The 14593-nt window shown below is 32.8% G+C and overlaps 2 protein-coding genes and 1 long non-coding RNA gene across 3 annotated transcripts; 1 reads left to right on the plus strand and 2 right to left on the minus strand.

Annotated features, from left to right (window-relative positions):
• Positions 1–1168: 1168 nt before the first annotated feature.
• On the minus strand, positions 1169–4552 carry LOC107917989 (homogentisate 1,2-dioxygenase). Its single transcript, XM_016847456.2, has 9 exons — positions 4163–4552; positions 3726–3956; positions 3287–3366; positions 2850–3017; positions 2534–2709; positions 2364–2433; positions 2104–2258; positions 1840–1923; positions 1169–1608 (listed from the first exon to the last, which is right to left on the minus strand). The coding sequence occupies exons 1-9, from the start codon at positions 4381–4383 to the stop codon at positions 1372–1374; spliced, it is 1422 nt and encodes a 473-aa protein (XP_016702945.2). The 5' UTR covers positions 4384–4552; the 3' UTR covers positions 1169–1371.
• Positions 4553–5164: 612 nt separating this feature from the next.
• Positions 5165–7671, plus strand: LOC107917977 (ras-related protein Rab11B). Its single transcript, XM_016847437.2, has 2 exons — positions 5165–5628; positions 6947–7671. Exons 1-2 carry the CDS (start codon positions 5408–5410, stop codon positions 7374–7376), a joined length of 651 nt encoding a protein of 216 aa, XP_016702926.1. The 5' UTR covers positions 5165–5407; the 3' UTR covers positions 7377–7671.
• Positions 7672–9358: 1687 nt separating this feature from the next.
• On the minus strand, positions 9359–11192 carry LOC107917073 (uncharacterized). The gene is made up of 3 exons (XR_001689685.2): positions 10883–11192; positions 10014–10104; positions 9359–9904 (listed from the first exon to the last, which is right to left on the minus strand). It is a non-coding gene; the product is annotated as an uncharacterized lncRNA (long non-coding RNA).
• Positions 11193–14593: the final 3401 nt, after the last annotated feature.

The following is a 14593-nucleotide window of genomic DNA, read 5'->3' on the forward strand; positions in this document are numbered from 1 at the left end:
ACTTTAAAGCTCAAGTTTTAATATGAAAATAATTATCGAGTTCAGATCTCAATATAAGAATAATTATTAAGTTCAAAAACTTAGATAAAAAATTTCAAACCTCAACGTGGGAACAATTACCTAGTTTAGGTTTTAATATAAAAATAATTATTAAGTTTAAAGACTAACTTACACAAAAAAAAAGTTTAAACTCTAATATGAAAATTATTCAAAAAAATTGTTGCCGAGTTTATGCTTAAATTGTAATTTAACCCTTATTTTTAATTTCAAAAGTTGCATCAACAACAATATCAAAATTAAACAGATTAATAAGTATGGTCTAAATTCAAGAGACTAATTGCGATGTTGCTATAAATTTTACTTTCCTCTTCTTATTAAAAAAAAAAAAGGGACCGAGGTGGGTCACAGTTAGGGCATAGTTAATATAGTTTGGTAGCAAGTCTTTCAAGATGTAGAATAGACCCAAGGCTTCTTTGCAAGAGTTAAAAGGCTCAAATCCACCTCTGCATTGTCTAAGAGAGTGGGTGAAGTCAAAGTCAACTATTGGACCAAATTTATTTACATCCCATATTTTATATTTCTCAAAAAAATCTTTTAAATATTTCCCTCAAAAAATCAAAAGAGAGCCTTATTGAAAATCTGTTTTGAAAAACGATTAATGGTGTGTTTGTTTAAGAAAATGAATTACAAATTTTTGTTTTTAATTTTTTGCATTTTTTGTATTCGTTTTATATAAATTATTTCAATTAACAATAATTTTTAATTTTAAATAATATTCTTAATATTTTATTAAAAATTTTATATTAATATTTACAAATATATAGTAATAAATGTTCTATAATATAAGAAAATTTTGCTATCAATTTCTGGAAAAATCATTTTTCTAAAGAGTGAAACAAACAAGTTCAAATATTTTTCAATTCTTTTCTTGTTTTTATATGTATATAGAGATGCACATCAGATTTTCCGGTAGATATCACTTGTTTGTGTCGTCTTTTTCATCGGTTTTTGGATGATATAGCACTTGTCTTGTTGTATTAAACCTGCTAAAATATCAACCACACCTTTATCTAAAACTCATCCAGCTTATATATATTTTCTTTTCTAATTTTCTCAGATATGTTGGACAAAGATATCACAAGGATATTTTAAGAATCAAGAGACTATATTACATAATATATACATATATTATTTCATATCATGCCAATCATAGTTTGTACATTCGTGTATAGTCCATAGCACATTCATAAGAGCTAAGGAACAATGATATCGCCCCTCCCCCCTTTTCCTAACCCTGTGAGATGACATACCTTTTTTGCTTATTCTGTGTATGTACGTACTTGCTAACTCTGTCAGAGCTGAGGCCCGAGGTTAATGTTCGAAACACCCACTCTTATTTCCATTCTGCAAATCATTGCTTTTAACATCCGTTTTGTCGTGTGAAAAATGGGATTTCAGCCCTATCCAACACCGGTAATAATCGAGATCCCTGAAGTGGGAGTCAAGAGCCCATGGACAGGTTCTAGGCATTAAACATGATTCAAACATAAAGGCCATTGTATCAGTGATCTTGTGAGGTCCGGCCTCATTTCCACGTGCAACAGTGGCCTGCAACTCAAAAGAGTTGTCAGAACAGACTAGTGATCCTAAGAGCAAGCAGTTCCGAATAATAAACGGGCATTATCAACTAATTAACAGGACTGGGTAGTCTTATTAGCTTTGGGTATTCCTAGCCCTAAAACTTCATGGTAATCGACTACCCGATCAGACAACCCAAAGAACAAAAATGGCATAATGGAAATTGACTTGCGACCTCAATGTTGTGCTCAAGATAATTACCTCATATGTCTTGGTGTCAGGACCATGAGGAGTCATGCAGCTGTGAAGGCTAGCACCACCGGGCAGAAAACCATCAGCTTTTGCCTGAAACCAATACATGGTAGCCAAAATTCTCAATCAGAAAACTTAAGTAAGGCTGATTTTTATTTTCGAAGCCAACATCGATATCAATGGGGATACAACCATATGATCCAGTGTTCCACTAGAAACATGCTTAAACTTTATCAACTAAAAAGAAAATAGCCAGATTGTGATAGGACACACCTCATATCCACCATATATTAGGCCCATAAATTCACTCATGCAATTGCGATGGTAATATGGAGGTCTGAATGTATGTTCAGCAACCAACCATCGGGGAGGGAAAATGACAAAATCAAGCAATGCCACACCCAGTTTATCAGTTGGTGCCGTCAGAACTGCAAGATATTGCTCAAATAAAATGTAGATAATTTAAGTACAATTGAACCCCAAATGTCTTAGGAGAAGTACTATGTGAAGACAGAGATCATCTAGCAGCATACCTGTATTTATTGATGGATCACCATGATCGATTAAAACAGTATTGTAAGGGCAGAACTTGCTAAGATCATACTGAATCCAACATTTTCAAGAAAATCAGATCGCTCTAATGGATCATAGTCAAAATCTTATAGTTTTTAATTATTTTAGTTTGAAGGTTGATTGCACCCACCTTATATGGGACATAATTACCATGCCAGGCAACCACATTGAAAGGAGAAAAATCTTGTCTTGCATTGAAAAGTTCTCCTCCAAACTTTTGTATAATAGTAAACCCTGGTCGGGGGCAATCCTCAAACCAGGCTGTGGGAGCAAGGAAGTCCCTTGAAGCAGCAAGACCATTAGCACCTACACAAGATGAAAATCATACGCTAAGGGCATATCTATCCAACATGATCAATAAAGTGGCTTATTGTTAACGGTACACGGACAACAAAATATTATACTTCATTCACTCATAGGCCACATTTGAAAAAGAGATTAGGTACCTATAGGACCAAGATCAGGAAGTTGAAAATGGGTACCAAAAACTTCAGCAACATAACCACGTGATGGGCCATCAGGCAAATCTACAACAAAGCGGAAGCCTTGGGGTAAGACAACAATTTCACCAGGAGATACCTGCAATCTTCCGCATTCAGTAGTGATCCATAGCCCTGTAATCAGAAACACGGTTCTTTAGTATGCATATTCCTTTGTGACAAAAAGAGTTTTAAGTTAACCAGTACTGCATGTAATCTTTGCTCATAAATGAATAAGAAGTTTTAAAGAAAACACATATCCTGATAAAAGACCTCAAGTTTTCTCAATTATACGAGTATCCATGCCCCAAAAGGAAATCTAAGACTCCAAACAAGCAGAAAATAAACTTTTTTTCAAAGATAAAAGGATTTTAACTTTCAAAGATAAAAGGATTTTAACTTACTTCCTTGCTGGGGAACTACCAAAAAATCACCATCTGCATTGCAGAAGGCACAATTGTCCATTGATTTGTTGGCAGTATACCTACATGTGAGGAAAATTTTATTACCTCCACGCATACCTTTAAGCTAAACAATTGAGCACAACCCGACTCTCCTAGCAAAGGATCAATGCAACAAAAGTTCTTTCTGAATGCATGAAAGAGACACAAGATAGTAATGGGGGTGAAACTCATCTCAACCAAGCACATGAACAATTTGGTGAACATATCGAGCCAAAATTTAAATTGCAAACAGACCCAACTCACATTACATTCGTTTCAGTAATGAAAAAAGTTACTACAGTAATCTGCCCATAATTCTTAGATAGCAGGTGTATTAAGCAGTTATAATCAGATTCATCATTCATGTAAAAAAAGAAATGACAACTAAAATACCAATTACATGTGAATAGCAAATCCATGGCGAAGGAATGAGCTGCCAGCTCCACATATAGTGTATAAACCATCAATAAAATCCGTCGGCGAATCGGGAATATCCACAGGCTTCCACCGGAGCTGAGTCGGGTTTGCTACCGTGTTGGACCCATCAAATTCACTCACAAGCTTTTTGTGACTCGGTTCACGAGGCCAAAACGGCTCGTGAGTAACCGATGGTTTGATTCTATAGAACCAACTATTAACACAAAAAATTCAAAAAAAAAAAAAGAAAAAGAAAGAAGAAGACAAAATCAATAACATGAACGCTAAACAATTTTCCTTTAATCAAAATTTAAAATAAAATTTAATTTACTAAAAACTCAAGCGAATTATCATATACACTGCTAGTCAAATTTTAACACTACTAACAAATTATTCAAAAATCTGAAAAAAGAAAAGCACCTGCGTTGATTAAGCTTCCGAGGAGAAGTAAAGGAAGTGCCGGAGATCTGCTCAGCATAGAGTCCAAATGGGCAAATAAGAGGACTATTTTGGCCACGTGGCAGAGCTCCTGCGATCGCTTCCGATTCAAAATGATTGCCAAATCCTGAATGATATTCCAAATCATCGGGAAAACGCCCCCAACCTTCGCCTTTTATAACTTCCGCCGCCGGTTTCTCCATCTTTCTCGGTTTTTTTTTTTAAATTTTGCCCCCCTTATTTTGTACGGGTAAATCTATGACAGACAATGAGCTAAATGATGTAAGAGCAAGAGATTGAGATCAAGAGATCGACGTGGCAGTTTCATCGGCTGGAGAGTCGTGCTGTCCTAAGCTACCTTTTTTGTCTTATAATTCAAGAACTGAATGTTAGTCAATTAATTACATATAATTGGCAAAGGTCAATTCCATTAACATCTCAAATTATCCTTCAAATTTTCAATTACTTCCTAGACTTCAAAATGTTTTTGATTCAATCTTTTCATTAGTTTAGTTATTGGTTAAAATATGCCAAAAATCCTTATATTTTTTAAAAAATTAGAATTTTGTCTTTATCTTTTTTATTTTCAAGTATTTAGTTCGTCTATTTTTTAAACTTTAAGTCTAATTGTTATCACTTTTATTTTTTTTTGTTAAATTTAGACTCATTATAATATTATTGTTTTAGTATTTTTGACTATCAAATGAATATTTTTATTTTAAAATGTTACACCAATAAATTTAACAAAAAAAATTAACATTGTTAACAGTTTAACTTGAATTGAAAAAAGTAGAGAGATTAAATTTTTTAAAATAAAAATACAATGAATACCTTTTATATTTTCAAAGAGTACATAAATTTATGAAATATTTCAAGCTTAGTACTTTGAGGACTCAAATACAATTTTTTAAAATTTGAAGATGAATTTTAAATAATTAAGATGTGAGATGCGATCTTTTTCCAACTTTTTATCTTCTATATCGACAAATTTAAAATCGGGTTACAAAAATAGGGGCCCAACAACAAATCCAATTTCCTGACCCGACCCGAGCCGACATGTACGCCCCCTCCTAAATCTATGCCCACTTTTTCTTTTTCTTTTTTAAATATCTTATTACAATTTCAAAATCGATGCCACCGATCTCTGCCACTTGATAAAATTTTCCGCATAAATTCAAATCTTTATTCTTTTTCAAGATCCGATAGAAGAACCCCTGGTGATCCGAAATGGCGGCGTATAGAGCAGATGATGACTACGACTATTTGTTCAAGCTAGTATTGATCGGAGATTCGGGGGTTGGGAAATCGAACTTGTTGTCGAGATTCACGAAAAACGAGTTTAATCTGGAGTCAAAATCCACAATCGGAGTAGAATTTGCTACCCGAAGTATTCGGGTCGATGATAAGGTCGTTAAGGCCCAGATTTGGGACACCGCTGGACAAGAAAGGTATGGTTTTTTCAAGTTTTTTATTATATATTTTATCATTACTCTTTTTTTTAATCATTTTATGAAAATGAAGTCTTCTTTGAGTTGATAGGTCGGATTGGTAGAATGGGTATTTGGGATTTTGTATTTTTGGAGCTGTTTAGTAGCAGAGGAAATGTGGTAGAATTATGTTCAAGTAGTTCTTATCTTATTGCTTGTCTGTTTCTGTATTTTCTTTTTGGATTTTGGGGTAATTTTTGTAACTTTTTAGTGATTTGAGGAAAAGAAGCTGCGTCTAGACTACAGTATTTGGTTTGGTGAAGTAAGTAATGTGATTTACTTTTTCTTTGTTTTGGATTGCTTGGTTGCTAAGAAAATATGGGTGCCAGGTGCCTTCAGAAAATTTCCTTTTAATGTTAAAGCATTTGGTCTTGGCTTTTGGTTATTTAGTGAAAAGTAGATATTTTATTTTCCTTGGATTGCTGTATTTGATGTAAATTTTAAGCATATGCGAAAGGCCAATTGTCTTGATTGGTTAGCTTATATACCATAAGCTACTTAAACCATGTACATTTGGGTCCAAGTGATAATGTTACAGCTTGTTTAACTGATGAAAAGGTGGAATTAAACCTACTGTTTATAGAAGTCCTAGTTGAATCATCAAATATACATCTTTAGAATATAGGTTCATTGAAGAGGATATCATCTGTATCTCCGATCTATAGATCATTTTACTTTTCGTCATTCATTTTAGAAGGATATGATGTTATCAGTTCTATATGTTAACCTTGTTCTAGTCTTGAAGTTCTTTACGACGTCCATAAATTTAGGACATTGTTGTAATTAATATCTGTAAACTTTGAAGCTTGGATTTATGTGAAAAACATCACATGCCTTCAGAGGGCATGTTTTCTATTATTCTTTAGCTCTCTGTATCATGCACGAGTCTAAAAAGGGGCTTGTGTTGCATACTTTGATGATTTACGATAGATGCATAGATAATGTTTGGTGCCCGAGTTTCCGGTTGCTGTGCAACTTTTTATTTTAATTGCTCGATCAAAATTTTTTTATTGCCATGACTTAGTCAAGGGGGATCATGATGATATGAACTCGATAGAAGATTCTGAATTGCCTAGTATAAGAAATCGATGCCTTTGCTTGAGAGGCATTAAACAAGGCTTGCCCAAAGGTAAGGTTTTATTGGTGTGAAAAGGAAATATAAATAGTTCTTCTACCTACATTTAAATTGTGAATGCTTAATATACGGTTTCTGCTACAAATAGATGTATTTTATATGCTTTTTGAGACTTGTTTTCTTGTTATATTCTTCCAAATTAAGATACCGGGCGATTACAAGTGCGTACTACCGAGGAGCTGTCGGTGCATTGCTTGTCTATGATGTCACTCGACACATCACATTTGAGAATGTCGAGAGATGGTTGAAGGAACTACGGGATCACACAGACTCCAATATCGTGATTATGCTTGTCGGTAACAAGGCAGACCTACGACACTTGCGTGCCGTTTCCACTGAGGAAGCTAAGGCCTTTGCCGAGAGAGAGAAAACCTACTTTATGGAGACATCTGCCCTCGAGTCCCTGAATGTAGAGAATGCATTCACTGAAGTACTAACTCAAATATACCATGTGGTAAGTCGAAAAGCACTCGAAGTAGGGGATGATCCTGCAGCATTGCCGAAGGGACAAACCATCAATGTCGGCAAGGACGATGTTTCAGCCCTCAAGAAAATTGGCTGCTGTTCTGCTTAACTGTCAGATGATTTTGAGTGTCAAAGTTCCCCCCTCAAAATTTTTATCTCATTAAGCGCCCCCAACCCCACCCCCCCCCCAAAAAAAAAAAAACGAAAAGAAAATCCTTACTAGATTTGATATCATTTCCTTTTTCATGGTTCTTTTAGGGTATCTTATTTCCTCATGCAATGTTGCAGTTCATAGTTCTGATGTTGTATTTGATCACTTTAGAATAGTTTGATCAGACAAGGTTTAGTTTTGTACTTTAAAATAATTTTCATTTGTTATGGATGATAAAATTTGAATTACCTAATTATTATTTATCTATTTTTTCCCCAAGACCCGTAATCTTCAAAATTTTGTTAACAATGTAATAACTAATATGCATGCTATCTGAAATGAATGTGTAAATTATATTTATTTCCCCTTTTTTCCTTCTGTCTCGTTTGTTTATTTCCCCCTTTTTTTTCTAACGTTTCTTTTCATTCTTTGTCTTCTGTTTTCTTTCGTCTGTCTTTCTCCTTTTCTTGTCCTCGAAGAAATTTGATAGAAAAGAAGGAAAGAAGAGAGAAGACAGAGAGCAGAAAAGAATCTAGGAGAAAGTCAATAGATTGATCAAAATTCAGATTTGTTTTTCTTGTGTACAACCACCTCCCTTTTTTGGCTGAAATGAAAAGAAACTAACAGCTAACAGTTTCAGCAACTGGTAATACACCTGCCAAAACTCACCGTTTGAAGACTAAAACAAAGCGCACCGGATAACTAATGGACAAAAATACCCCTTTAGCTATTTGATTAAACCCACCGTTTTGACTGTAACAATCCTTTCCTACCCATTATTTCCACAACAGACATAACAGAAACTTAAATTCTCTCCCTAACCAGCCACACTTTTTATCCCGTAACACAAATCCATCGCTCCCCACATTTCTTCCCCGATTCTCACACACACACACTCTCTCTCTCCAATTTTTTCCTCTCATTTTTTTCTAGTTTTGGGTAACCAAAGGCCAAAAAAAGAACACACCCTACACTAGAGTGTAGAAGATAGTTTTCGAGCGAGAGAGAAGCTTGAGGGCATGTTTGGTTAGAGTGAATGGAATTGGTTAGAGTGAATGGAATAGAGATGCATTAAAATAGAGCTGTAATCAGTAATTCAATTGTTTGATTCAATAGAATGAAATAAAATTGTAGTAGTATTTTGTGTTTGGTTGAATAGAATAAATGTTGTAATAACATAAGGAAAATAACTTAAATGATCAAATTACCTTTAGCATAATTTTTTTTGATAGATGATTATTATTGTTATTAAATTTTAATAAGATTATTACTAAATATAATTTAATAAAAATAATAATAACAAATAATTTAATCATATTTTAACATAATTATTATTAAATACAATTTAATAACATTCTTAATATAATTATTTTTAAAATATGAATTAATAAAAATCATAATATATAATATTAAAAAAATAATATATAACCTACTTTATTATTTTAAAACTGCAATGCATATGTAATGTGTTAAAATATCATTAGCAAAATAAATAATTTAATTATCTTTTAAATTAAAAAGTAAAAGATTAAAAGTAATAAATAGCTCAAGAATTATCTTTTACATCCAAACATAATGTTCATACATTAACTTGCAAATTATCTAGCGGATTATCCAAACATAAAATTTTACGTTCAGGACGCTTTACAATTGTTTGAACAACCTCCAGGAAAGGTTTTTGTTTAGGATTATGTGATTCTTATGTTATGTTTTCTTATCACCAAAAAAAAAAATTATACTAAATAATACAAACAACCTTGGGATCAATGATTATTACGAGTAAAAGAAATCTAAGAAGAACAAACAAATAGCCGACAAGAAATTAATCTTTGTTATGAACTTCCTCTGAATTACAATGATTTTAGCATCATTGACATTCATTTGAATGGATTTGATTACACAGGGTAATATGTGAATGTTCAATCTGCTAATGAACAATGTACCAAAGAATCCAAGAGTAAGCGCTGCTGCTCTATGATTTGGGATACCATTCCAATGTGACTTATTATACATCAATGGTGTTCCATGATTATAAAATGACCAAAAAACCAAATATAAATCAAACCCACTACATTCAACAAACTGTTCTAACTCTGTTACATAAATCAAATACACAAATAGCAGACAATGAACAATTTAACCATAACACCATATGGCATTTAATTTCTCCAAAGTGCTACACAAAACCAAACCTATAGAGACGGTGAACAGTTCCAACCATAACATAAGAAATACTAGTGTACTAGGACTTCACATTTCTTTGAATTCATTGGTAACCTCAACAGCTTTTTGAAGATACACAATTTACTTCTTTCAAGCAGATTAATCATTCTGAGCTTCTCCAGAACCATTACATGGTTCAAGAAATAACTAATCATTTTAAACACATATCTGATTTCATCAACTCTAGAAATTTTGGTCACCTTGACATGAAATGATAAACAAGAAAGTATAGGTAGTGACTTCAATCCTTTTTCACCATCAGCCTAAACTCCCATTCAAAATTAAAAAGAAATGTTAGTCGGTTTGCATGCTGCAATTTTTTTTATGTAATTATTGGTAAATAAATAAGAGCACTTAGAGAACTTTTCATACCAGATCTAGAATAAGGGTCTTTAGATTAGGCACATTATGTAGAAACTCCACAAGCCGCACTCCTTTTCGATAAGGATAGTAACTAAATACCCTTGGAAAAATGAAGTTAAAACTCTACATCAGACCTATGGACCACACAAACTAAAATAAAAGTAACTAAATGCCCTTGGTTAGATATTATGAAATTAAGTAGAGTTAATGGTAAAATAAAAGCAACTAAATACCCTTGTTTTAATATTTTGTTCTCTGCATTTTGGTTGCAACCATTCTTACAAGAAATTAACTGAACCAGTGAAAAAAAAAAATCAGATGCAATCAATGGTATAAATGAACACCCAAGATTCCAACACCAGGAAACATGTATACTACGAAACATCAATTCTATAGATGCAATTAATGATATAAATGAAACATATAGTAAAAAAAAAAGTACATATCAAACCTTAGAAAGATCAACAGAGTTCAGAATCAATAATTTAAAGCGAACAAATTACTGTTTTAAGCACACAAAGAACATTAAAGCATTAACAACTCCAGCTAAAATTACATAATTCGACACCATAACATACATAAAACTAAAACGAAGATCTTGTGAATCCGAAATGATAGTAAGTTTAAGTTAGCAGACACCAAATGGAGTTTCTAAACAAGCCAAAGGGCATTAAAACCAAAACCAGACAAAAATAATAAAATACCCAGAAAAAGAAGCAAACCCAAAAATACAAAATAGAAACCCTTCCCGGAAATTAATTAGATAGTGAACGTATAAAAGGCGAGAGAGAGTTTTATTTGAAATCTCCCTTTCATTTTCCACTTAAAACCTATACAGATCTAGGACATTTAAAATTTGGGTTCGAATTAAAACTTACCAGTTCTTCGATCCTGCGAGACGACCCGAAAAATGTTTCACTCTATTTTTTTCAATGGAGTAAGCTATCAATAATTTCCAATTTTGTCAATATATTGAAGAGAAAAAGAGTTAAAGAAGAAGAGAAAATGCAGATTGGGTTCGGAGGGAAAGGGATTAAAAAAAGGTTTAAATTGATAAGTTGGGAATTTGTTGATATTACAGTGGAATGAAGAAGCATGAAAAAGAAAAGGAAAAGATTTTAGACGTGAGAAACAAAGGATAACGGTGAGGGTAAATTTGAATGAAAATTTCATTTTTAATTCTATGAGAATTTTTATGAGAATTTTTATGAAAGTATTTCATTTGCTTCTCTTTTATGGAAGTTTTATTTTCTAAGAATCTATCCTAATTTTTAACCTAATTCTTCTTCTAATGATCGATTCAACCTACTGATAAAAAACATATTCCTTAGTTATATTTTATCTGTAATCGCTCTAACTCGTATCCGTTGCCAGAATGGAGTTACGAGGTATTACCAATCAATTTACATATAGTATACATTCTCATAAATCATTCAACATAATCACATTGTCCCTTATAAGGGTCTACGAGGCCTTAAACATGTTTTAGAAGTGATTTGGAACTAAATTGATAACATATGAAAAATTTTGGAAACTTAGAAAAATTTCAACCATACAGGGGTCACATGCCCGTGTGAACAGGCCATGTGCCTCACACGGCTCTAGACACGCCCGTGTCTTAGGCCGTGTGGAAACAGGGCATACATACTGACTTGTATCACACGGCAGAGGACATGCTCGTGTGCCAGGCTGTGTGAAAACTGGAGGGTATACTGACTTGGCCACATGGCCAACCACACGTCTGTGTGTCTAGGCAGTGTAACTTACTAACATGATTTCTAAGCATCATCAGGGGACACATGGCCGTATACCATGACCGTGTGTCGCACACGGCTGAGACACACTCCCGTGTCTCTACTCTTTGGACAACAATAGGCCATTTGTAAGGTCAATTTGCCACCCCAACTTCAATGTACCTACACAAGGCAAAATGGTGCCATTTCGTTATACAATTAGGCAACCAAATTCACAATTCATATTATTAAAATTTCATTTATTCCAATTCTCAAATCACTACCATTTACCTAGCCAAATACATGCCAAAACAATATCAAACAATATGGTTCATTTATCATAATTCACATAACCATTTTAACTTCTATAATGTCTTGGTTACGACCATGCCAAAACAAACCAAAATAAGCCATCACTCATGGCTATATATATATACAAACCAAAATATATACATTTACAAGCCATTTCTAATAACCAAACACACATCAATATTAACATCATTTACAAGCCAAATCTCATAGCTATAATCACAACCAAAATACCACATCTAGCTTATACATGCCATATACCGTAAATGTATAATTCAAAAGTACCAACTTAGATGTTTGATAGTGCGATGATGTTCCCGACGACTCCTGGATCCGAGCTAGCCTTGATTCATTATAAAACATAGAAAATTAACACAAAGTAAGCTTCATAGCTTAGTAAGCTCGTATGTGAATAACTTAATTTATCGAATAAATGCAAATCAACCAATTACACATGAAAAACCATATACACATTAACTACAAACCTTTCTCATGTCTCAAAACATGATCAAATACAAACTCATCGAACTTTCACTATTTAATACTCGAATAGGTTTTGCACATACTTGTATCGCCTCGTACTAACCTGTTTCTCAACCACAATCATTCGTTTACCCGTTAAACCATTTGGAATAGAAATCGGATAATCAGGGGTCTCGTATGATAAGTACCTATACCATGGCCTGTAGCCAAATCAATGTAACTTATCCAAAGAATTATTATTATGGCCCAAAGCCAAATCATCCAATATGCATGGCCTGAAGTCAAATCGGTAAAATACGCACCTGAAGTGCTAATATCATGGCCCGAAGCCAACTCAACGAATCACTTATTGACATGTCAATAGTATCCAAAACTATTCTTAAGGTTCAACCAGGCTTTCACACTTTTCGTTTCTATTATCGAATGCATTCATAGAGTCATTTTCACAATTCATACATTATCCATAATCTCGTTTAACAATTTATGCAATATTAAAGCATTTTAACATACATTTATAATGTAATCATCACATACGAACTTACCTCGTATTTTAAATTGACGGATCGGGTCGACTACTCGATAACCTTGCTTTTCCCCCGATCTAAATCTGAATTCTTTCTTTCTTGATCTATATGAATTCAAAATTAACTTATTTATTCATCTACTCATTCAATTAATCCAAAAATACACATTTGAGCATTTTTACACATTAGCCTCTAAACTTTCACATTTAATCAATTTAGTCCCTATTTCACAAATACACAAAATTCACACAATTCAACAAAATCCATGCTTGGCCGAATTATATATAGGTCCCTAGCAGCCCAAAACTTTCATTTATTTAACATTTCAACCACACAATTTGTACATTTCACAAATTAATCCCTTTTTGACATTTTTGTCAAAAATCACTTTACAAAACTAGTTTAACTATTAACAACTATTCAAAATCCATCATCAACCATCAAATTACTCAAGTACTCAACAATGGCAACATGTTAAATCTTTAACAATATTGAAATCTAAGGTACGGGCTAGCTAGAATACAAAGCAACGATCTCAAAAATGTAAAAATCATTAAAAACCGAGCTAAAATCATACCTTAATCTAGCTTTCAAGTGATCGAATGGAAAACCTAATTCCTTGGCTTTCTTCTTGCAAAATTTGGCTAAAAGGGAGAAAGATGGACGCAAAATTCATTTTGTTTTGTTTAATTAACCTTATTAGACAAATTACCAAATTAACCTTAATGATAAAACATTTATATCATCCATTTCATGTCCATTAATGTCAACTTACACTAATCATGGACTAATAACATTATAAGGACCTTTGATTTATTAAATCATAGCAATTAAACACCTTTAACAAGTAGAATGCAACTTTTGCATTTTACGCGATTTAATCCTTTTTTATCAAATTAACCAACCAATCAATAAAATTAGCTCAAGGAATTTTCACACATATCAAATAACATGCTGTAAATACTGAAAATAATATTAACATAATTTTCTGACATCAGATTTGTGGTTCTAAAACCACTGTTCCGACGTCGAATAAATTATTTTATTTTTCAATATAAATTTATTTTTTTCTAAAATAATTATTTGTTTGGATAAATGACTTCAAAATATTTAATAAAACAAATATATAATTAGAAAATTAATAATACGCAACAAATTAAATTTACAAACACAAGAAAATACAAACATTCTAGAATATTAATACATAAAAATATAAAATTCGAACAACAAATAATACAAACTAAATTAAATTTATAGATACAAGAAAATAAAAACTTTCTAAAAAATTAATACACGAAAATATAAAATTCGAACAACAAATAATACAGACAAAATTTGATTTACAGATACAAAAATAATACAAAAATTTTGAATAGTAGTTTCTTCACAATTAGTTGTCTTTTGCTTGAATCAGGTCTACGTTGCATTAGTACCCCACCTACAAGTTGTGGAATAAACACTATTGCAGCGTAGATAATGTCCATCTGCATTGGACATCTCGGTTAGCCATCTATGGCATAGAAAGTCGTCCAACCTTTGA

This window comes from Gossypium hirsutum, chromosome A01 (genome assembly GCF_007990345.1).
Source record: "Gossypium hirsutum isolate 1008001.06 chromosome A01, Gossypium_hirsutum_v2.1, whole genome shotgun sequence".
Classification (NCBI taxonomy): Eukaryota; Viridiplantae; Streptophyta; class Magnoliopsida; order Malvales; family Malvaceae; genus Gossypium; species Gossypium hirsutum.